Source organism: Cariama cristata, unplaced genomic scaffold, assembly GCF_000690535.1.
Source record: "Cariama cristata isolate BGI_N322 unplaced genomic scaffold, ASM69053v1 scaffold36905, whole genome shotgun sequence".
Classification (NCBI taxonomy): domain Eukaryota; kingdom Metazoa; phylum Chordata; class Aves; order Cariamiformes; family Cariamidae; genus Cariama; species Cariama cristata.
Window position 1 is genome coordinate 84 of NW_009619855.1, and position 23,891 is coordinate 23,974.

General features: G+C 43.1%; 1 protein-coding gene across 1 annotated transcript; it reads right to left on the reverse strand.

Annotated features, from left to right (window-relative positions):
- Nucleotides 1–9,032: 9,032 nt before the first annotated feature.
- E2F7 (E2F transcription factor 7) lies at nt 9,033–23,330 on the reverse strand. The gene is made up of 11 exons (XM_009701410.1): nt 23,061–23,330; nt 20,923–21,091; nt 18,184–18,468; nt 17,368–17,526; nt 16,186–16,323; nt 15,171–15,365; nt 14,455–14,539; nt 13,316–13,835; nt 12,169–12,439; nt 10,524–10,948; nt 9,033–9,209 (listed from the first exon to the last, which is right to left on the reverse strand). The coding sequence occupies exons 1-11, from the start codon at nt 23,310–23,312 to the stop codon at nt 9,033–9,035; spliced, it is 2,676 nt and encodes an 891-aa protein (XP_009699712.1). The 5' UTR covers nt 23,313–23,330.
- Nucleotides 23,331–23,891: the final 561 nt, after the last annotated feature.

The window sequence follows — 23,891 nt, forward strand, 5'->3', positions numbered from 1 at the left end:
ACAAGTTTTTAGGACTCACCTAAGTCTACTAATAATTAGAAAATCTTCCCCGTGTCTCCTCTCAGTGGTCTGGTTCTGAGACAGGTCTGAAAGCAGTTTCACCTGAGCGATGGGTGACCCTGAAAGCCATAATCTGACATAACCCAAGGCTCTGGGCTTTACCCCTGTGTTTCTTTTCAACAAATCAAGATTTACTGAGTCACAGCACCTACCCTCCTGCCTGCCAGTTGATCCCCCCCAGGCGTTTGGTGTCCATTACCCCATTCCTGCCAAACTTGTGCTGTGCGGTCCATCGTGGTGGGCATTAGGTGACGTTAAGGGAAGCTGACCATGGAGGGAGCAGAGGTCAGCAGAGCGATGGGAAGTACAGCCTAGGCTTCCTGCAGTGAGGGGGACCCGTAACATCACAAAACTTCACAGGGAAGCAGATTTCATGATTGATATTACTCACCAGGCAGAACAATTGCCATGCAAGGCAGACTTTTGTGCAATTTTGCTGCAGTTTATGTTCTGCAGCAGGGATGGGCTCAGGCTTTGCAGTGGTTGGGTTTTGGTACCAGACTCCTGCAGGCCTCAGACTGCTGTGGTAACACAGGGACCATGTGGTATGGAGGAACCCCTGTCCAAACATAGATCTTCATCCCCTCCCAGGTTCCACAAACCAGTAACGCAGTCATTTGTGCACTATCCATACCCAGTCATTTATAGTTAGACTGGAAATAACAAAGTCCTCTCTATTTCACCCAGTCTAGAAACCTTTTGAGTGGCACGGAGAATCCCGCATTGACGAGCGGGTGTTACAGTGAGTAGCAGGGAGTAGTGGCAGCTGGGTGCAAAATGCACACCAGTGCAAGAGGCAGCCAGCATCCACGTTTGTGGGCTTCCCTCAGAGCAGCTTCTTCTTACTTCACAAATACACTGCTACAAATGCCCCGGGGGAGGCTGCGCTCAGCAAGATGGGGGTCTGAACTGGGAGTGAATCCTGTACCTCTTGTGGGATATACGGAGCTGCTTCTGACTGCTGCTGGAGACCAGAGCCAGACTGTGAGTCGGTGGCTGCGCTGGGTAGGATAGGGCATACCAGAAGGGTCAGACGTACCTTGATGTCCTGCTGCAGCCTCACCTGGCAATGGCCCTGAGCCTCCGAGCCCTGTGCCAGACTGGTATCGGAGAGCAGCCAAGGCTGCAGGTGAGTACTTTGAGCCGGAGAGACTTCTCAGCAGCTCTGAGCAAGGAGGGACCATAGCATGCCATCAGGCACGTCGGAGGAGCAGGCACCCAGAGCTGCAGGTAGCAGGAGCAATGGCAGAAGAAATTGGGATGCGGACCTGCTCTAGGAAAGGCTGATATTCTGTTTCCCCTGCCCTCACTGAGGAGGAGTTTACAGGTAAGAGACGATGCAGAGAAAGGGCAACGGTGCTGAGCACAGACAGTCACAGTTTGCAAAGCCAAAGGCAGAGGACAGGCTGCACCAAGATGCATGAATTGGGTTGGTTTCTTCCCAGCTGCCTGCACCTTATAAAACCATAGCCTGCTCCTGGAGATACGGATCCAGGGACCTTCCCCCCGACTTCCAGTGACCTTGGATGCTGTGTGGCCCCAAGACCTGTGCAAGCGTTCCCAGCAGTGCCTCAACAGCTGGAAGGATCCAGGTTTGTGTCGTGCATCAACCCTGCAGCAGTCAGCATACCCCGTCCGGCGGCTGGCCTGGCTCTCTTCTTCACTTTAATCTGTTCAAGCATTTTTCACCTCCTCTCTGTTGCGCTGAAAATGCTGAAATGTTTTTTTTTGCTGTAGGGCTTGGAAAGGCCTCCCCTTGCTAACCAGCTGCCCGCTGGTGACTGAATCCAACACTGCACTTCAACACACCTCGGTGCTGCCCCATAGCCCCACACAGGGAGATCTCTCAGGGAGCGATTTCTGCTGCTTCTCGTTGCATCTCTGGTTTTCCTTTTAATTTTGGCCGGGCAGAATCCCTCCTTGAAAATGAAACAAAGGAAATAAGTATGACCTGGTTTTGCGTAGAATTACAAAAAAAGCATTTTTCTATGCAAAATCATGTTCCAGACCAGGATTTCCTGGGCTTCAACCGACTTAAAAGGCTTATGAACCTCTGAAATTCTTTTTGCTCTCCTTAATTAAACTCTCTGTGTCTTGAGAAAGTCAAAGGGAGGCTACAGGCATGTTTACCTGGCATAACAAATGGTGGGGATTTTGCTAGGAAAAAGCTGGTGAGCTGGTACTTACTTTCTGTCTTCTGGTTTCCCCCAGAGATAACAACTCACTAAGGTCGTGCAGGACTTTGCAGCTTGCGCTAGCTTGAAGAAATATCTGGAGAAACTTCTTAACTGGGGGAGGAGAGAGGCCGGCATGTGAGTGAATCCTTTTACCCTCTGCAGAGGCTCCTGGAGCTCAGCCCTAGCTACTCTGGCAGGGCATTGTGTAGTTATCTGATTATAGCAAAATGTATTCCCTGACTGCATCTGAAATGTTCTTTCCTCTTTAATTGTCTGCCGGGAAGACTGAAAAAGCTTTGGCTTTCTCGTCCTCTTAAAGTAATCTTTTAGCTAATGCATTTTGAAGCGTTTTTGTAAATGTCTTATAGACATAATGACCTCCAAGCTATGTGATTTCAGCCTCACACTTATGAAGAGGACTCTTTTACATTAAAAATCAATGGTCAGATAGCAAGAGGTCACTCCAAGACCATCAGGCTTGTATGGCAGGAGCACAAGGGCAGGTTTTGATGCTATTCCCAGCTAGTAGGCTCTGACATGTCCTCAGGGGCAGTCTCAAATAATGTGAAGTCCCAAGCAAAGCTGAGCAGAAAAGCCCTAAATTGTTTTCAAATCAGTGAATGTACTTGTCCGACTGTTTCTTAACGTCCACTCAACGGGGCTGTTGAGCTGCCCTCTCTCCATCTCCCTTTTCCCCTGCATGCTTCCACCTCCACAAGCCAGATCCTCAGCTCTTGTGAGGCCAGGTGGTATTCCTGGTTGACTGTCATTGCTCTGGTTTTAGAGAAGTCAAAGACTGCTTTGCTTAGTGTCCTGCAGTAGATGATGAATAGAATCCCAGAACCAGGAGACAGATCCTCCTCACCTTCAAGCCAGTGTAAATCAAGAGTGAGTCCACTGGAGCCACTGGCATTGTGTTAATATAAAGGAAGACAGGAACACAAGCGTTTGAGTGTTTGCCACTTAGGCCTAGAGTGTTTGCGGAGGTATTTTTCACCAACATCTTCCAAATATCCTCACTTCAGTGCAGTAATGATGGGAATCCTCATGTAGGCGAGGTGCCAGTGGGTGGTTTTGTCACGACTCCATGGAAGCCTTAGAGCAGAGCTCCAGTCATCTCCTCCCTGACATCTTCTTCTACCTTATGTTCATTAAATTCCCAGTGCATTTCAGACACAGAACTAATTGTTACCAGTTAATCAAGAATTTAAAGGGGTGTAGGGTGATTAAATCACATGTTGGTTGGCTATCAGTGAGGTGCAGAGACTGTGAAGAGGCAAAGCGTTTTTCTTATCACTGAAGAATTGGCTGGCAAAGGGGGATTTTTCCTTCTGCACAATTTATTGTTGTGGAGTGAAATCCGTATACCTACATCTTATTTTCTAGGCTTTAAATTGTTTCCCTTTTTTTTCCCCAAAAGATGAAATCTGTTCCAAATTGGCCTATTTCACCTGTTGTTACAGGCACATACCAAGTTGCAGCATTTTGTATTTATTGCAGATTTGTTTGATATCCCTACAGCACCCTCGTTACCACACACATTGGGGGTAAGGCTGTAAGCTGCTGGTTCACAGCTGTCAGTTTGGAAACAAGAAAGCAACTGTTGGAAAAAAACAAGTTTCATGCTCCCCTCCCACCCAAACTTGGAAATTAATGAAATCTATAAAATTAAACTATGATATCTATGAAATTAAAGTGCTGTCACATCTAGGGTGAGAAATATCCAGCCAGACATGGGAGAAAGGCATAAAGTCTGGCATCTCACATTCAGGGTGAAAGTGAGAAGTTTATTTATTTGGAAAATGGAGAAAAATGGAGGGAGCTCTGACTGAGGCAGACCTTTTCATCCCCTGGGAGGTCCTGTGATATCAGACTTGGAGGTCACGGCATTTTGCAAACCAGCAATGCAGCCTTTTGCCCACTCAACAGTAAAGTCGCTGTGCCCTCCGAGGGGAGCGGGGGAAGGCTTCAGGCTCTTGGACCTTAAGCTGGCGCTGACTGACACGATTAGGATTAATTTCATCGCCCCAGGAGGCCTTGGAGAAAGCACTTGAAAAAATATCCTGAATTCTCATTGCATTTCTGGTGTAATAAATGAATTTGGAAAGAATCTGGACGTTAACGCTTACTGCCCACATGGATCTTCCCAGAGGATCACACTCAGCATGGCTTAAATTTGCCTCATTCGTGTATGAAGCCTTTCTTTCCACCCAGTTACATCTTGAGCTTTTCAATTTTAAATTATGATGCAGGCCTTGGAGCCTTGCTCAGGAACTGTCTGGGCTGAAAGGAGAAAGCATTGCTGTGACCCAAGCACCTCTCAGGAAACCTCCTTGTTGACCAGGATGGTTGCTGAAGACCTGCTTCCCTGGACGTGGTGGGAACAGGCTCTGCTTTGCCGCCCGGCGGAGGCTTCGCTTTTGCTTTTGCAAACCTCTGACCAGGTTTGTTGGCAGCGTTCAACACCTTCCTAGGGTTATTTTTATTTCTCAGCTGGCTTTGGGCTGCCCAGCCCAGGCTATAGGGCATGAAGATGTTAATCCACAATGGCATTGCTTTTAATTTTCCCTTTTTATAGAGAGAACTAAATCAGAAAGAGTTTGATGTTCCCCTCTAATTATTTTTTACTTCAAAAGTAAGTTTTAAGTGCACCAGTGAGGGCAAGAACTGCTAGAAGCTACAGCCCTGCTCCTCCATAAGGAAATGATAGCCATGGTTCTGCCAGTGGAGCTGAAGCAGGGTTAGGGCTTGTCAATGCTTCTCATACCATATTTAATCTTATTAAACTTGACGTCCTTCCTCTGTCAGCTGAAAGGAAAAGTTATTATTGGTGGAGTCACAGGTCAAAAAAAACCCAAACCAATATTGAGTGAGCTGCTGAGTTTTCTTTTTAGAAACAAGTTTTGAAGAACTCAGCCAGTCGCAGCTCAGGCATTTTGCAGCCGTTGTTGGCGACATGGGACATTAACTCACATCTCTCTAATTACAGGGGGGAAGGGGGTGATACTGGGCTTGCTGAAATCAATAGTGAACCTGCTATTGATTTTAATGGGAGCAAACTCAGGTTTGGGTCAAGCTGTGTCTTGTGTGTGTGTGCATGATTAGGAAAGGGGAAGAGAAACGGGGCTATGGCCACATTCTCCACTTCTGTTTTTTACGAGCGGTTGGTGGTTAATAAGCACGCACAAGCAAATGCCGGCTTCCGCCTGTGGGAAACCAGCCTCTGCATCAGGGCCTGCCTTCCCCTTGGGTGCCCGTCGCTGGCGGTGGGGCAGGCATTGCTGCCATCCCGTGGAGAGCCGAGCCGAGGGACAGCGGCGGGGCCGTGGAGTGCCCAGGGCAGGCCCCATGGTGGTGGTGGGACCGGCCCCCATGGTGGTTGGGCTGAGGATCACCTCATAGAATCATAATGGTTGGAAGAGACCTCAAAGATCATCAAGTCCAACCTCGTATCGTTTTGGGCCAGGGCCATCGGGTGTTCCCTTGGTCAGCTCCAGGACTTTAAGAGCCAGTTTGCATTGCAGCAGTCCTTGTGCCTGCAACAGCTGGAAAGGGAATCATGCCTGTGCTGTGTAAAATAGCCGGAGGTGAGAGCTGCTGGGGCAAGCTGTTGTCCTCTGCTAACTCATTTGGTGCTCACATCCAACAGGGACTGCTCACCTGGATGCACGGAGGAGGGATGTTTCTTTTCAATGGTCCTCTCCATACTGAAATCACAGCCTCAGCCTCAGGTTTAATTCCATTTTTATTCTGTAAAAGTTTAATATTTTGCTAAAAGATAGTATAAAAAAAATAAATTCAACCCAACAGTGTGATTGGAGCAAAGCTATATGCAGACAGCTAAAAAGATAGCTAGAGAGCAGGAAAAGCAGGATGTCTAATCAATGAAGAACAGTTATAAACAGCAATAAAATTAATGTCTATATTAAACTAGCAGTGCAAAGATACAAACTGGAAGCAGCTTTACATTAAAAATACAGCTTTTTAAATACAGAAATAGCACCAATTTACAAAAGACAATCAGAAATGTAAACGTGGCAGGTAGATTCAAGTATAAGTTATACGCTCACCCTCCTCAGCAACTGTCTTGGGACAGAAAGGTTTCACAAACCCTGCAGAACATCCTGGGTACGCACTTCGCCTCAGTGCAAATACAAATCCTGCTTTTCCAAAGCTACTTTGCTGATGAGTTGTTCCTAGTTTATTTTACTTCTTAGCTTTCAGTGAAGACAAAGATAGGAACAGTGAACTCAATCCCCTCTTGACAACCAACCCTTCCCCCTCACTGGTCTAGTTCAGCAGCTCAGGTACTGCAAGTAGCATTGATCCCTTCGCTGCCTGGTTGCTTTGGTGGTCCCACTCCTATTTTAGTGAGAATTTTGCATTGACAAAATCAAGACAGCACATCAATCCCGTTCTCCTCCCAGGCCCAAATCTACTTTCACAACTATGACCCATTGAACAGTTTTGATTGTGAGGGAGCCGATCCTCATTTCCAGACCCGCTGTATTTATGGAAACACAAAACTGGAAGCAGAAATTGGAAACTGAAGATCCATTTTCAGTCCCTGCATTTTCAAGTATCATTAGGTTAGTTATGGCACAGAATAACATTACCGACAAAGAAAGGCAAATTTTGTGATGATGCTTCGACTGGAGCGAAGAGCCATTAGCTCTAATCCTCCTCTCTGCTCCCAGCTGCCATTTCATTAAAAGGCTGCACCATACTAGAAGGGAAGAGAAAAGACAAGGTTCGGAGAATCGACACCCACCATGTCATCCTGAACCCTAGCAGCCTGTCTCCAGCCCCAACAGCAACAAATGCATGCTAGCAAAAGTGCAGGGGCAGCACCATGCCAATTACACATTGATTTTCAAAGCAAAATTAATTTAAGTGGGCATATAAGAAGAAATAATTCAGAAGCAAAAATTGTAAACTTTCATAACTGTAGTGTAATTAAAAATAAACCCAACAAAACAAACCTTAAAATTCAGCAGTCCGAAGATTTGTCTTTATCACCCCTGAAATATCCTATGATAACTCTACTATAGATTTTCTTTCAACAAGGGCTAACCAGCCCTCCTTAAAAGGCTGTTATTGGTCTATTCTAAGATAAGGCCACATTACTCAAACTCCAGCTTCACTAATATTCTTTCTTAAATTCCATTTTCATAATACATTTCATTATAAAAATAAAAACCCTCATCAGATCCCCAACCCTCAAACAAAGTCCTAGTCTCCCTTGACCAACCAAGTAGCACATCCAACAGTGTATCTATCCTTGGAAAACCAGTACCAGTACCAATGAAAGAAGAGCTGACAATGCTGGCCTTATGTTTGCTAAAAACCCAGAGTAACGTGATGTCAACAGCAACACTTTCTGTCTTTTGAACACGAAACTGCACAAATTTAATTGCAGATTGCTACATGAGTGAAAACATACCCAAGTGTAAGAGCATTAACTCTTAAAATTATGCCCTATACTATTAATAGCACCATCCATTATTTGAGGACTGTGAATGTTAACTGTTAGACTTTTCTTCCTCTTTATCTTCTCCTAAAGAATACAGATAATTTTTTCCCACTTCCAAAATTCATGGCTCCTGCTATTTTCAGCTTCTTTTTATGGTTTAGATAGATACACGCCAAAAGATAAGATCTCTCTTGTCTTCCAAGTACGCTCAAATGCACTATTAACTAGTTACAAAATTCCTGTAAGTGAAGAGTTAGGCACTTAAGTACATACCCCTTAAGTAGACTTAAGTAAACCACTAAGTAGGCACTTAAGTAGACTCAGGTTAGACTGAATCTAATCATGTGGTTAATGACTTAGCAGTGTTCCTTGGTCATAAAGTCTAGACTATATATTTAAATGGGAGATGAAACCTTAGCACAGCCCTCTCAGTGGCTTGTCACTCTCAAATTACTTTGTCAAACCTGTTTAAGGAATCAGGTTTTGTATTCTTTATATCTAACTTGTACATTTTGCTCAGAGTAAAAGAAAAAAAAACCCAAGGACTAATACAGTTCATTAACACAATTATAAAAATGTTAACATTCACAGTTATTTTGGTCTTAATATTTTTCACATGTATACATTCAATCATATTGTGTTAAGTTATTATTAGGTTTTTCTAACCACAAGTGCTGGGCAAATTGTACAACAACCAACTGACATTCAAGTAATCCTACCCTGAGAAAATCTGTTATTCTGAAGCTGCAAAAACCCTTTTTTTTTTTGCTAAATCCCACTCCAACGTACAAAATAAATAGCAAGAGGCTGCACTGTGGAGGCAGGATTTGACAAATTGGAACCAAGGAAGCAGTTGCTCTCACAACTGCAAAAGTTTATCATTTTCACCACAGATTTACTCAGGGTAAGTAGAGTACATGCAAAAAAAAAAGCTTACCCCAGATAAGTGCTAGACATCTCACTTAAAACCATGAATAAAGAACCCCTAGGGACTCCAAGAAAATCTGTTTGCATCTCCTCACAGTGATAAAGAGAGTTTTCCAAATTAAAACCACAAATACAATTTGATGCCCACAAGGCCATGTGAAGCAGAGCATCTGAATTCAAATCAGCACTGAGGGAACAATTCAGTAAAAGGTTTTCAGTAACAAGGATGATTGGTGAAGAAGGTGGTTAACAGAACCAGTGAGTGAATAGATAGTGGGGAAGCATGCCAAAAGGGATGACATTTTAACTTGCTCCTGTTGTCAGGTAAGAGCTTGTTCTCTTGTAATAGATACAGGGTTCTAGGACAATCTCCCCACCCTTTGCACTAAGTGGAGTTAGTCAGGGCTGGTACTAGAGATTTCCAGTCTCCTCTGCACAGAGCTGGCATTTCTGGTCTGGTTGCCTTCATTTTTCTTCCATGCAACAGGGTCTCCAAGGCTTCCGGGAGTTTTGAAAAACGCCTCATGACATGCAGGACGAATGCTCTTGGGAGTGAGGGGAGTTGACGAAGGCTATTTGTGAAACAAAATGAAAGTGATTCAGTACGGGTTTCTCAAAGCCTACATGCAAGCACGCAAACAGAAGACAGCTTGTAGACATTAAGTTCTGTACCCTGCTACTATAGGGAATCACATCACACATCCTTTCAGAAGCTCCACATGAAAAGCTATGGGCTTTTCCCCTGCTTTTCGTTCTGGATCTGTCTGTGAGTACATCATTGCTGGAAGTTGAAAGCTTCTGTTTCATTTCCAACTTAAATGTATTCATGACTAGTTCATACTCATTCATTCTTATGCCAATCTTGTCCTTTAGCTTAAATGGTCCTTTCCCTTCCTTGATGTTTTACTCACTTTCATTATTTGTTAGAATCAAAATAGATCTAAAATTAGTCTCCTAAACCTCGATCATTTCTCTTTTAAGTGCCACTCCACTGTAACCTCTAATGTTAGTATCTGTAATCACATTCGCTGCCAACCAGTCTCTATTACAGCCTTTTTCTAAAGCTTGAAAAAGATAAAGTAACATTATAAAGCTTCCAAAAGTTCAATCTATTTGTCACTGCATTAGATGATCGGAAAACAAATCACAGATTTAAGAATGTAAGCTAAAGTAGTGTCAAAATGTCACTGCTAATAGTTGTAAAGACCCAGGTAACACAGTGTGACCTGACTGTTTTATGTCACTCATTGTACTTCAGATAAATAAGTCCTTCACTTTTGAATTTCTAATTTTTTTATTCAAAAAGTCTGCTTCTATAGTAGATTTTTAAAAATATCTTTGTAAAAAAGATCAACAAAACCCACAAGAATCCTTGTTTTCCCCCTGTTCTGATGCTGCTATTACATTATTTAGTCAAAAGAGATCAGAACGGGGGTGAGGAGGTAACCCAGGACACTACTACCTGGGAAGTACTGCAGCCGCCGACTCCCGAATTAGGACAAACAATCCTCCTGTCCTCCTAATGTGTCTCCGTAGCCATTGGATAACACATAACAATAGGGTCAAATGGGGAAAAAATACTGACTTGGATTTCTGGGGGAAAAAAATCTGTAACCTATTTTTTTTCTCTATTCCTGTAAGATTTTTAAAGATTAAGATTTTTATGATTTTAAAATTCCCGTCAGATTTTTCAAACTCACCACTTCACTGTTCAGGGCTAGACGTGCTATGCTGGGCTATGTCTTTAACACTGTCCCAAACCCTGCCACCACTACAGACAGACACACAAACTAAGTGGAAGAGACCAGCTCCCATTGTGACCAGCTCACCAGTCTGACACATCAGCACGGCTGTTTCATTGTCACTCAACCACCTTTCACTCTTACCTGCTGCAGCTTCAGAAGGGTCACTGGATGCCCCATACACACAGGGGAGTCCAGTTTAACAGCAGCACAAGATCTTGCAAGCACGGGACTCAGGTGCAGAGAGGTGTGAGCTGGTTGCTGGGGATCCACCAAAGGTGTGGGTGAGACTTTGGGGCTGACCACTGCCGTGGTGCCTATGAAAACAGGCGTTGTTGACGCCAGGCTGGACATACTGAAATTCATGGAAGCGGCAGTTGAGAAGGAGCCATCGGGAACTGGGGAAAGAGGACTGGTGATTGTGGGAGAACAGACGACAGGGAAGGAAGCCAAGGCTGCTGATGGCACCACGACACAGGGGACGCTCAGAGAAGGTAACTGGTTTGCAGCCAGGCTGATGGCACCAGGGGCTTGGTTTGCAGAGAACAGGAAATTAAAACTGCTTAATCCTAAACCAAAAGAGAGAAAAAGCAAAGCATTAATACAGTTTACAAATTGGAATTAAGCTATTATAACTTCATCTAGAACAGGAAAGAGGTATGTCAAGGAAGAAAGAGACAGGCTGCCCAGGAAGTAAACTGACAAAAATAAGAAAAAAGAAGGAAGAAAACTGCCACAAACCCGTGACTTCTGTCAAGTTCCCTTTCCTTACCTTCCTCCATCTCCCCCTCTACTGCCTGTTCACTGTATCTGCATCCATTTATTTTGTTCATATTAAGGACCAACCACACACCTTGCTGTTTTCTGCTTCTAACTTCAGTTACAGGCAACATCTTGGCTAAACAAACTTTTTCTCACTAACAGGAATCATACCCTCTGCTATATCGAAATGTATACACTGCTTTTAATGAGAAACATCCCCCCCAACAAATGGAAAACACCCACAAAGATATACCCTTCTCATTTTCCTGAGAACAGCTGAAATACTGTTTTGAAACAGAAGCTGCTCTGGTTCCCAGTTTATCTGACCTTCCAAAACACCAGGATAAACATTTTCAAACTGAGCATCTCCATCCTATAAGTGAAATCCCATAGACCCCACTCTGTGCCACAAACAAATCAAATACTAAAGCAGTAGTCATGGAAATCTGCCACATGTATCCTGTCCCCACAAAAGAGTCTTCCACTCCACAAAAACACAGGCACAAAAAACGTCAGACACAAAATACTCTTGTAGTATTTTCAGCTGCTTCCTCTCCATCCCTACTGTGTATTACAAGCAGGTTTGGCTACACTCCCAGTGTCCCAGTGTTTGTGGGGTTATCCCGACGATGCATCTTACAAGACAGTACAGAGTTCATAGATAACTAAATTCACCCACCCAGGGGGCTGCTGTTGTACTATTCTGGCCACCTTACTGCCAAACCTGGACTTCCAGCTCCTCCAAGATTCGATAGGTGTCTTTTTTGCTGCACTAAATTCAAGCGTGCAAAACCCACATTATTCATCTCTGTTGATGTTTGGGCACCTCAGAAAGATGCCTGTATTTTCAGAGAAGCAACAGTTCATCTGGAGTCCAGAGAATTCAGAGGTATTAAACAACTACAGAGAACTGCTGACAGTTTTTTGTTCCAAATACAGACTTAGTCACCTATCTGTAGGTCTCCCTGTTTGCTCAGTGAACAGATGCAGAAGTCTGGGTGCATCTAGATCTCATGGCTGTCCTTACCAGCAGTAGGCTGAACATAAAGATACTGTGGTAGGAATGGTTGATTGGCATTTTCTTTAGAGATGTGCTCTTTTCCTGGAGAGGGTTCATCAGGGTCTTTATTCTGAAACCGTTTTTCTTGCTCCTGAGAATCTAAAGGCTTAGTAGACTCCTTGTTTGCAGCCTCTGGAGCAGCCGGACTTGCGAGGTCAAGATGATAATCTTCTAGATGTACAGCAGATGTACAGCCATTTCCTGGAGTACATTCTGCCTTGGGTGACTCAAAAGGCTTCTAAGCAAAAACAAAAGAGGAAGTGAAGAGTCCAAACTGAAGTAACATAGCGCAATGTCTTTTATGTACCTTCCTCAGCTACAGAGCAAAACATGCATCTGTGCAAAGGAGCAGCACAAAACTGATTAGCAAGGAACCACGTTAAAAATTTTGTCTGAGGGCTTGAAGAGCCAGATTAGTGATGCCTGAGCTCTGTGCTGTAGTTCACTTTCAGTACTTGGAGACACTAGGTAAGAAATACCTGAGCTTGGGGATTCATTTTTTATCGCTAAGGAAAAACACCTGTTTCAAATGGCTTATATTCAAACATTGATACGACCTTGAGTCTGACCCCTCTTTTCAGTAGTTAAGAGAACCCTGAGATAGTTGCACTTCACCTTCGCCATCAGCCTTCCCTCACCAGCCTGCTGTGGGCAACACTGGGCTTGAGAGAGGGGGACTCAGGCTGAAGAATAGGGGCAAAACACAAATCACATTTGCTGTAGCTCAGTGGAGCAGGCAATGCTGCTGCTGTCTGGGAAAGCCCAAGCTAACAGAGGAAGATGAGGAGTAATAGTCACATTGATTTCTTCCCCTCTGGCGGGCTGTTTTGTTGAAGACAATGATCAGGACACTGATACCAAAGAACAGCTGAGCATCACATCACTATGCAAAGCAATCACAGTCCATTTTCCCCGGAAGTGTGAAAACATCTCCCATTTAATGCCTATACTTCCTGACACAGCCCCCTTACAATTTTATTAACATGTGGGAGGCAGCATTTGTATCTGTAACAAGAGTGGTGTAGTAAATTTTCACTTCTGAACACACTGTCTTGGACAAAAGTCTTTCCTCGGTAGCAGGAAGCCTAAGTGATAATGAAATTCACTTCTTTACCTTGGGTACTACAAGTGAGAGGGGCAGATCACTCTGTTCCATGGTCTGCTTTTTAGCAGCTGGCTCTTCATCATCTGCAGGTGCAGAGGGCGATGCACACTTGTGGGAGCTGCGTTTCTGGCAGACAGCTGGAGGTATGGCAGCCTGAGCTTCTGCACTCCTGTTTCCTCCATCTCCTGTGGTGGACAGGGTCTCCCTCAAGTTATTTTCCTGAAGACCACTGCACAACATAAGAAGGGGTGAAGATGGGAAGCACAGGAAGGGTTGGTTGGGGAGCAGGCTGGGTTTTCCATTTTCTGCTTTGGAGGCTGCTAGCATGGAAGGATGTGGAGCTTGGCTGCTGATACCATTTGGCAATGACAGGCTTGGCACATCTGTCTGAACCACAGGGAAAACTGCCTGAGGCAAAGGGTTAACACAAAAATCAGAGTCCCCAGGAACTGGAAGAAGGGAGGGCGGTGAGGTTATGCTTGGGTTCCTTGCTGAATTTAGTATCTTTTCTGTGGCACAAGTTTTATTCCTAAAAAAACAAAAAGTAGTGAAAAGCAAAAGGAGAAAAAACATTTAGTCCAAAATTAAACCCCTATTTTATCCTTAAAAGCAAATAGGTACATTGCTGGACATAAATGTGGAAAATCCCCCCCCCCCAAACCACTACTTTTACACAGTTTACAAGGAGAGTCACTTTTTATTATTTCTAATTACACAGAAGCTGACTTATCAGTTTTTTGGCAGAACAATAATGCTTTTGGTTGCACTTGACTAGAGTCAATCATTCACAAATGAATTCAAATTAGGACAGGAGTAGAGAAGACCCACTGATATGGCAGAGAGGCTCTTCCAGAGATTCGCTCAGCCTACCTAGACAACAGGTCAAGGGAGGCAGGGCTGACCTATACAAACACACATGATATGAAGAACTACTGAACTACTTCAAGGACAACAGTGGTACAAGTACAGGTGTGTATAAATTGGCCATGGAAAAAAACCAAAAAAGCCATGCTGAGACCTATCAATCAGCGCTAAAACAGTAATAATGAGACTCTCTGGCAATTTTCTATCTCAGTCTCATCAATGGAGTCTAGCCTTGAACTAAACATGACAAGCACGAAGCTGGGCAGGAGTTAAGACCAACCTACCTAGTATCTTCCTCTATTTTCTGCCTGCAGACGGCTGCCAGATTTATCATTTTGGAGCAATATTCATCTGAATTCACAATACAGGCTGAAAGAACAAAGGAGCATTCAATTAATAACAGGTAGGTTTACCAAGCATATTTTGATACTGGCCATATAAAATAATTGGTATAATTTTTCTATCCTGGCACATTTTTATAACATCCACTAATCACCCAAAGCCAGAACCTGCAAGACATTCAGAACTCCAAGTCCCACCGGAGAGATGCCTGACATCATTTCGTATAAGATGGAATTGTGAAAAGCCCTGTAATTGCCTTATCTTTTTTAACAGCTATCCGTTAGATTGCTACAGTAAATTCCACTATATTAGTAGGAACCATAAAATAAAGGAAGCTTTTGTGGCTAAAGAATCTTCACCTATGCCGAATTTTAACAGAAGAAACTGTAGTATAGCTGCAGTTAGTGGAGAACAGAAACATTTACCAGAAAACAAGCTGCAGATTCAAGGCAGTATGGCCCAGACTGATCTCATCTAACTGTAGGTGCTTGACTGGAGAACCCAAAACAGAAGTCTCATCACATGAACAGTAGAAGTATAGGCACCTCCCAAGAGTAATTCACATATTTAATTAGGCTGATCAAGTGCCTTAAATTGGTGGGCCCACATTTGGGCAGAATCAGTGGGATACAAAAGAACATGCTTCATTAGTAGTTACCTTGCCTCTCTTGGCGTGGGCTGTTGGGCTCAGAACTGACCTTCCTTCTGGTCCCTTCACAAGGCTGTGCGCCGTTAAATGAAGCGTGACGTGTAAACCTTTGCTTTCCAGTAGCACAGATTTGATATGGGGCACAGGCTCCTCTCTGTGTCCCTGGCACAGGATCAGATGTTGGGCTACGCTCTCTCAGCTCACCTGTAGGAACATAATTTTGTACAACAGTCCTTCAGGGAACACAGGTCATCATTTAGTCTTCTGCCACGTTACCAAACTTTACCATAAGAGAAGAGGTAACCTCTATACCATCGCAAACCCCACAACACTGAAGCAGACCTAAGCTCAGTTAAGCATTGGTAGACAAGATAAGGGCTTCCCTCCTTTCCATTCCATGGCAGCTGCAGCAGCAGCTACATTCTAGTGTGCATAGCCAGGAGGAGAAAGGGTACTAAGATGGCATTAACACTATCCTTCACTTTTATTTGGTCCTGGCCCTGGCCTGACCCAAATACATTACCAAAGGGCTTCCCTTTGCTCTGGCTTCTAGCCAAGAATCAGCAGCTTACAGAGATGCTCTGGCCCACCGCCTCCTTCTTTGCAGACAAACCTTTTGTACGAGGGGACACGTGCAAGAAACAGCCCTGCTCTACCTTGGTAAGTCTTCGTACACAGAAAGTAATTCACTGTGTAATTATGACAGAATTACTGAGATTTTGCAACCCGGAAAAGCAGATTTGGAGATGTAGGCATTATCTGCCATTGCTCTACAAATCATACAGTTATTATGTAAATCAGTGTAAAAATACCAGCAAGACACAGTATCCTTCAACATCCCTCCACAGCTCCAGCCCTTGAGCGTAAAGTCTAACAAGGGCAGATGTTGACCTGGCCAGCAGTTAATAATCACAGGGTGGACAATGAATGCCAAGCCGTTCTTTACGCATGGAAAACAACCTTTTACCACTTGGGAAGGGACTGCCAAAGCAAAAAGGAAAGAGATGCGAGCTACACAAGTTACCGGTCTTTCCAGGGAATTCCACAGGCCCAATCCATTTGAAGGCTGGTTTGCGTCCTCGTTCCTCTGTGACATGAACTTTCTTGATCAAGCCTAGGCTGGTGAGAACATTGGCGATATCATACAGTCTTCGTACCTTTGCTAACAAGAAAGGGCAGAAGTAGTCAAGACAGTCACGCTTACAATGCATACAGTACATATTTACATGGTAATTTCATTCCAGAATATCACCACAGCTTTCACAGACGAGGTGGGAAAAACCAATTGGGATGGACTTAAGCCACCTCCTATGAAGCCTGCCATACCAGCTCCCACCTGCTTGTCACTGCTTCTTCGTATCTTAGCTGCTCAACCATCTTAGCTCACCTACCTCATTTTGATGGAAATAGGTTGGGGAGTGATTACCTCATCAGCTTGCCCAGGAAAGGCAGCTAACTCCATGTGGGGTAAAGACAAGCACTTGGGGGCAAAAGGCACATGAGTGCACAGCTGATCACAAGAGGACACATATTTATCATCTTAAAAATATAACACTCAGAAAAATCTCTGTGACTCCAATAAATAACATGTTTGAGCTGAAAATGATACCCACAGATTGTCCAGCTAAACTCCTCACATCCTTCCCGGTATTTGGGGAAGAATTTTAAGTACTTTATTTTAAAAGTACTTTAAAGACTTAAAATAAAAGTCAGGGTTTTTTTTAGAAGAATTATTTACTAATGCTGAGTTTTTCCATGTTGTCCAACGTATTGAACTACTAATCCCCGCTAACTGAAAAGCAAACTGTGCTATCCAGCTGTGAAAGATTTCCAGGGTAAAAGGAGTAACACATTTCTGCAGAGAAGAAAATGAATTCCATTGAATTAAACAACCTGTTTCATTTCAATAAGTTCTGAAACATCATTCAGAACGGTACAGGAAACAGGGTTAAAGTATGAAAAAAATTCAAACAAAAAAGATTTTTCTTCATTCTGGAGCTAAAACTTGGAGATAATTGTAAAATTGACTCTTTCCACCCCAAGCTCTGTTTTCACAAACTGGCATTTGCAGTCGAAAAACCCCAAACCATATTTCAGCAAAAGATTCCTGACCTGCTCTTGCTGTTACCTACTGGTGTCAGTCCAAACATGCCCCCGTTTTCTTTACTCACTGACTGATCAATTTGCCTCTCAACAGCCAGCTTACTTTTAAATTTGCTGTGGTCCACCGTATCCTGGGTCTCTTCTATCAGTATCTTTGCTGCGATGTCCAGAGTGACTGTCTTGGTCTTGGAGACAAGGAACAGCATGACAAACTTTTGGCTCATAATCCGCAACGACTTGTCCTTTCTGCTGTTTGCAGATGCTGTGTTACAAATGATACCCAAGCCTCTTAGCATATGTCATCCATCACAGCCAGAAAACTAGCAAGTAGGTTTCTCACACACAAAAGGGGTAAAGTTTTTCCTTGTTGGGAAGCAGAAATTTTTTGAAATTACTGAGTAATTTCAAAATTTTGAAATAACTGAGTAACGCAGACAGAAGTCTCACTTCAAAAGGCAGGTAAAAATTAAAGTTTGCAGAGATAGCTTTTAGAGAATCAGATTCCAAACCTGATTCTATGTTACGCTACATAGTTTTGCGCCACTAATTTTGTGGCTCCAGTGGACCTCGTAACTTAAAACCCTATGTACTATACGGGCAGCATGCAAACAGTGGACAAATGGAAGATGGCACCTTCTGTCAGGGTAAAGCATTTACCGCCAGGTAGGGGTGGCGAAAGAACTGGGGTATCTGGCAGAAGTTCCTGCCAGTCTGTAGGACAGAGGGAAAAATCTGTCCTGAGACCTGTGCTGGGGACAGGACAGAAGGAAGAATTCTGTCACCTCTGTGGTGAATTCAGCACCTTTTTGCAAAGAAAGATTTTTTTATCATTTAAAAGAAAAGCAAGGGAAAAAGTCAGAGTAAACTGGAAAGAGAGACTTGTGTCCGTGTATCACATCACACACATTAGTTATCTTACCAGAGGTGCAATCTTGTTCTGAAAAGTCCAGTAATGGTCTGTCTTGAGAATCTGGAATAGTTTCCTTTTTCCGTTCTCCAAATTTGTACTCCAAGTCCTGCTCCTTGTGCTGGAAGAAGGTCATTAGCTCTCCATACTGCAGCTCTCCTGCTTCCTGAAGCGTTTTCAGAGTTTGACTGAGGTCATGCCGGCCATGCCAACAGTACTGGTTCTTGGCCACACGGCTAACCAAGTGCAATGACTCCAGGACATTCACTATATCGTAAATTCGTCTCCGCTCAACTCCTGTTTTAAGGGTGGGGAAATAAAAAAAGACACAGATGCTCATCTAGTTTTAACGTGCTCTTCAGCAGAAGTGGAACAGAGAACAGTCTATTCTCCAATACTGAGTGTTCGCAACACATTTTTCACTGGACACATTACGTTAGATCCATTCATATTGCACAATTAAGAACTGATTATGTACGGCCAGCCCCCTGGTATGATGCTCTTTGTCCATTTTCTTAACTGATGGCCCAGCCATGGCTTCAGCTTAAAGCACCTACACTGTGTTTAGAAGAACTGATTGCAGTCTGCCCAGCGCCACTCACTCGGACCTATCCAGACTGCCCTGAGGTTTTCAGAGCACATTGACCCTTCTTGTCAGAGAGTTTCAGAGCTCAGACACATACCTGTACACAAGCCTGTGTGTAACAGAGAGCAGGAAAGGGTCTGAGCCTGACACTGACACGGGGCAGACATAAAAGCCCACTCCTGCAGGAACCAGGCCGAGTGTGCTCCTCCACTTGCATTTCCAACGGCACAATTACTTGCTAAGCACGTACCAAGCATAGGAGCATCAAAGGCTTCACAAGGTGCACAGCAGTGGAGAATGAGACCCGCTGTTCCCAAACGCAGCAGAAACCAGTCCACTGTGCTGGCTGGGTCTGCACCAATGGGAAATCTATGGAATATGTCCAACTTGGGTTCAGCCTGACTGATGTGAGCACAGTTGGGGCTGAATATGAACAGGCCTGGTGGCTCGGCTCACTGTTCTAAGTACTCGTGTCCAGCGCTGTTTGAAGCATGGCTGCTACATATAATGCAGTGCACTATATGCTGGTGGCACCATCTGCACCAGAGATCCTATAATGTTTAACATCAGCTGAGCAGAACAAGTGCTTGCCAAGGGGAAAGGTTTTGAAAGACTTCCTTGAAAAAGGCAAGGCCTTGATGCATCTGTTTACCCATCTGGAGAATACTGATAATACTTACCAGCCTTAAAGGGATATTGTGATAAACAACTCATGAGTATTTCCAAGTGTGTGGAGAATTTGGAGTGAAAGATACTCCAGAAAAACAAGACTGCTACACATATCCTGGTGTCTGTCAGGCACCAGTAGCATAGCCTGCTTTGTGGTCTTTCCATAGGTCATCAGTGAACAAAGCAATATACATTTGTAGCAAAAGCTGTATTACCACCGTAATTTGTTACACAGAGAGCAGCAACATTAGCAGTGAATAATTCTGTGGTCCCTGAAGCAAGTGGACACAGGCAAGCAAGGAAGTGAAAACCAAAGGGAGAAGAACAAACACCTCCCCTTCCGGGAGGTAAAATCCCAACAGTAACTTTTAAAACAGAGCTTCTAGTATTTAGGAAAGCAAAGTGACGCCACTCCCAATACAGAATAAAGCATTATGTTCCACTGTACAAGGTCGGAGCATGAGCATCTCATGCAAACACAGAAAGGAGTAATTGCAAAATCGAAAAGAATAATTCATTTAAAAAGTAGTTTATTTAACTATTTACTTCATCTGAATTCTTTCCTATTTCCACATCTCATTACCAAAGCAAATAAATAAGTATTTCAAGGACTTTCTTAGTAGAGTCACAGAGGACATCACTCTCTTGTTCCCTTCCTTCCCAAACCAGACAATTTTCATTTTTGCTACCTCTGTTAAATATCTGAGTTCTAAATGTAGATACAATATTTATTTAGTTTAAATCCAATTTTGTAAAGCCCTTCCTAGCTAAGAGACCACCTCTCCAAAGACCTGGATCTTTTTGTTATTGGTGTGACCTGGCTGAGTCCTCTCTTCCAAGTTTTATTACTTCTTTCAGATATTTCATTAATCTTTTAACTGAGACCAAACCTAACAGCAGACCCAGCAAACAGGCTACTTGATACCTTCTCGCCACCTCAATACAACACATTTTCTCATTCTACTCTTGCATGTCTCCTGGTAACCTCCCCTCACAAGACAATATTTAAAGCTAAGATAACCTTGATGAATCATGACACCTTGGAAGATATAATGTCAGGCACACGACTGAAGTCAGGCAGTAAACCCAACTAATTTCCTACACCTACTAGTTTGCAATTGTTCCCCCAAACATTCCATTTTGACAAAATTTGTTGTTTATAAGCCCGTCTTCAGAAGGTTTGTAACTCATAACTCCTTCAGTGTTCAGCAAATTGAAAATTTAAGAAAGCAGAAATTAGCAAACAGCTGGAGGATAGATCTGTCCAGTAAAAAGTACTGTCAGAAAGCAGATTTCGAAATGATAGTATTATCAAGCAGTAAAGACACTTAGGAATATTAAGCATTTCCAACTCTTGATTAGTACGATTAGAAGAGCATCCAGACCCAGGGAAATGCAGATTTTGAACGTACTCTGTAAGCAGGATGATCTTTTGAAGGCCCTCCTGTTGGGTTACCCCAGGTGATCAGTTAGCCCATTTTTGCAGGTATACATACCAAGAACTGAAGCCACTTCATCCAAAGAAATAGTAGTTTTTTCTGTTGACAACGGGTAACTTGGATAGCGAGCTAGAAACTTTTGGCACAAGAGTCCTAAGCTTTTCTGTTTTCTGCTGGGCCTCTGCTTTTCAAATTCATCAACCGTGCTGTCGTCTACCATATCATACTGTTAAAAAATAAATGTTAACCCTTTAGTGCAGAGCTTTAGAAGCAAGCATAGCCAAGTGACGCATACTTCACATGATGATGATGATATTTAAGCTTGGACTTTCCAATAAGGAAAAATACATGGACTCCTTGCAAGCAGAGAGCACTTGGGTGACACACTTTTGCTTGCAAGCTCTTTTTAATTCATCACATAAGGTATCTACAGAAAAACTCTTATCTGTGAGATCATAAAAGAATGGTTATGCATAAGGAAACAAAATGGTAAGACCAAACACCCAAGACTAGCAGATGGTAAGATCCTACTTGGAAAGAATATTTCTTTTTGAGAGGAGGAGGAATATCAAACACCTCTGGATCTAATAAACCAGAAGATGTACAAGCCATCAGAGTTCCTGCAAAACCTTTTTCAAGAGATTTTACTGTGCTTTACAGTGCCTCTAAGTTTAAGAAATCAGGAGGTGGGAGTGATGCTAACAAGACTATAAAAGGCACCGCCCAGTCTCTGAATCTTAAACTCAGTCAAGCTGTTAGCTGAAGTGAACTCTGTAGGATGGCCTGAATATGGTCTTTCTGTCCCTGCAGGGGAAAAAACCCAAGAAAACTGTGATGGCAAGAATGTATGAAGAGGTATGTTTATTGCAAAATGAGAATGATGGAGGATTTTTCTGCACTGGTAACTTTGGGGTTTTGCTTCTGTGTCAAAAAAGGAAAAGAAAATTATCTTGCTCTCTGGCAAAGAAAAGCTGAGAGGTGCCAGCTGCCAAAACCCATGTTTCCTTGCTTATGAGATCTTAACTGTCCTTTGCTGGCTGTGACTAACTGACCTTGTGGCAGGCTGTTGCTCTGACTGAATTATTTGACTTTTATATGGTATGGAAATAGAACGGTATTCTTACAGTAACACTTTTACATCTTTTGTAAGTTAACTTTCTGTATGGAGAAAGTTATTGAGTGTAAGTTTTATTAACTAGAAAATATTTGAACTCTTTATAGTAGCCACCCCAAAAATGCTATATGATCTTAGCAGGCTTGGAATGGTAATAAACGAACCTTTAACATTGACTATTTTTACTTACTGGAAGCTATGTGAAATTATCTTTAGAGAACTGTTTGTTCCTTTATGACTATACAAATTGGAGAATTCTCCAGACTACTGTCACTGTAGATGCTGTAAAATCTATGCTTGTAGAGTGATCTGAACCTATCAAATGACGCTTCTCAGTAAGAGGACCCCAGAACTATCTTCCTTGCACTGAAATCACCAAGGAAGGACATTCTACAAGAAATAATCCAGGAGAGGGGAAACAGTGGTTGGAACAAAAAAGGTCTGAAGGAAGAAAACTGTAATGATGCTTATTACAACCTCACGTCATCCTCTCCATGGATAGATTTCCTAAAGCAAGGACAGGGATCAGCCCTCACATTGCCTGAGTAAAAGTCTTCCTAACACTTGACTATGCTGTCTAGCTAATAGTTTGGGGGCTGGGGTAGAAAGGGGAGAAAAGTTTCAACTGATCACTCCTCAAGGCTGTTGTGGACAAGGTATACTGAAAGTTCAAAAGTACACTGAAAAATACACCCTCCCATTGTCATATTGCTTTTGAAAATGCTGCCTGTCTGTTTAAAAATGATCTGGTAATTTTCTTTCTAATGTGGTTCAGAAAAGTGTCAGAAGTACTTAAGCTGCAGAAAATGACTTATTTAAGATCTACTTCCTTCAGCGTCCTTTGAAGTAATATTCAGGCTCTTGAGGCGTCTCAGGTCAGTTACCAGTAAGACAGTTACTTTTAGTCTTTGAAAAGTCCTACTGCTCAGCTAGTGCTGTGTAGGTAACTGTCCTCGGGAATGTTTTACACTTCTGCAGTTTTCAATAGGGGGCAAAGGACCAGTTGGAAGAAAACTGAGGCACAAGTGAAGGAAGGTCTGAGTCCTAACTGAACATAAGGTAATCATGTTCTGAGTCTCACCTGTAATGAATCGGGTGTGTCACTCTGCTCACTGTTTTCTATGGGTCTGAAGAGTTCTTTCTTCTTTTCCCTGTCCCTCATGTCAGGGCTAGCAGCACTAACGAGCATCTTCAGGTTAGCAGTGGGGGTCCAGGGATCAGGCTGAGGTCTGTCAACAAGCTTAACAGGTGTAATTGGGTTTCTTTCTGGGGTGCAGCCTTTTTGCTTTGATAAGTCAACTGGTTCATTCTTAATGGGAGTCTTTGGGGCCATCCTGGATCGATCAAATATGTTTTCCTATAAAAAACAAAGTTCTTTAGATACAACAGGAAAGAAAACAGTTCAACAATCAATTTAATTGTTCTCATGAAGGTAATTGTAGTGACTCATGCCTTGGCACTCATAGCTATATTTAGCAGAGTTCTTCTGCCTTTGGAAGAGGTAAAATATTTTACATGCTACTGTACTGGAGGCAGTGTATATGAGATACTGCCTTGAATTACAGAACCTGAGGTCAACCAGTCAAACTTGTGGCCTATCAGGCTTTTAAACTCTGACTCTTATTACAAGACAGCATTGCCCATGAACATAAATCACCAAATTGGATCGAAACTGAAATAATGCATCGATCACATTACATTTATCAAGAAAGCACATTGTTCTGCTTGAAAGGTCCCCAATGTAAAGCTAGGCTGGGGATGCAGCTCAGACTGTCATAAAATGTCAAACTAAAGTGGATGTAACTTCATGTGCAAATGAAGTAAACTTTGCATCTGCACTATCTGCTGCTCAAAACAACAAAGAAAAATCTCTAACTATTCCTTGAGTATAGGTAAGAGCTGCTAGAAGGAA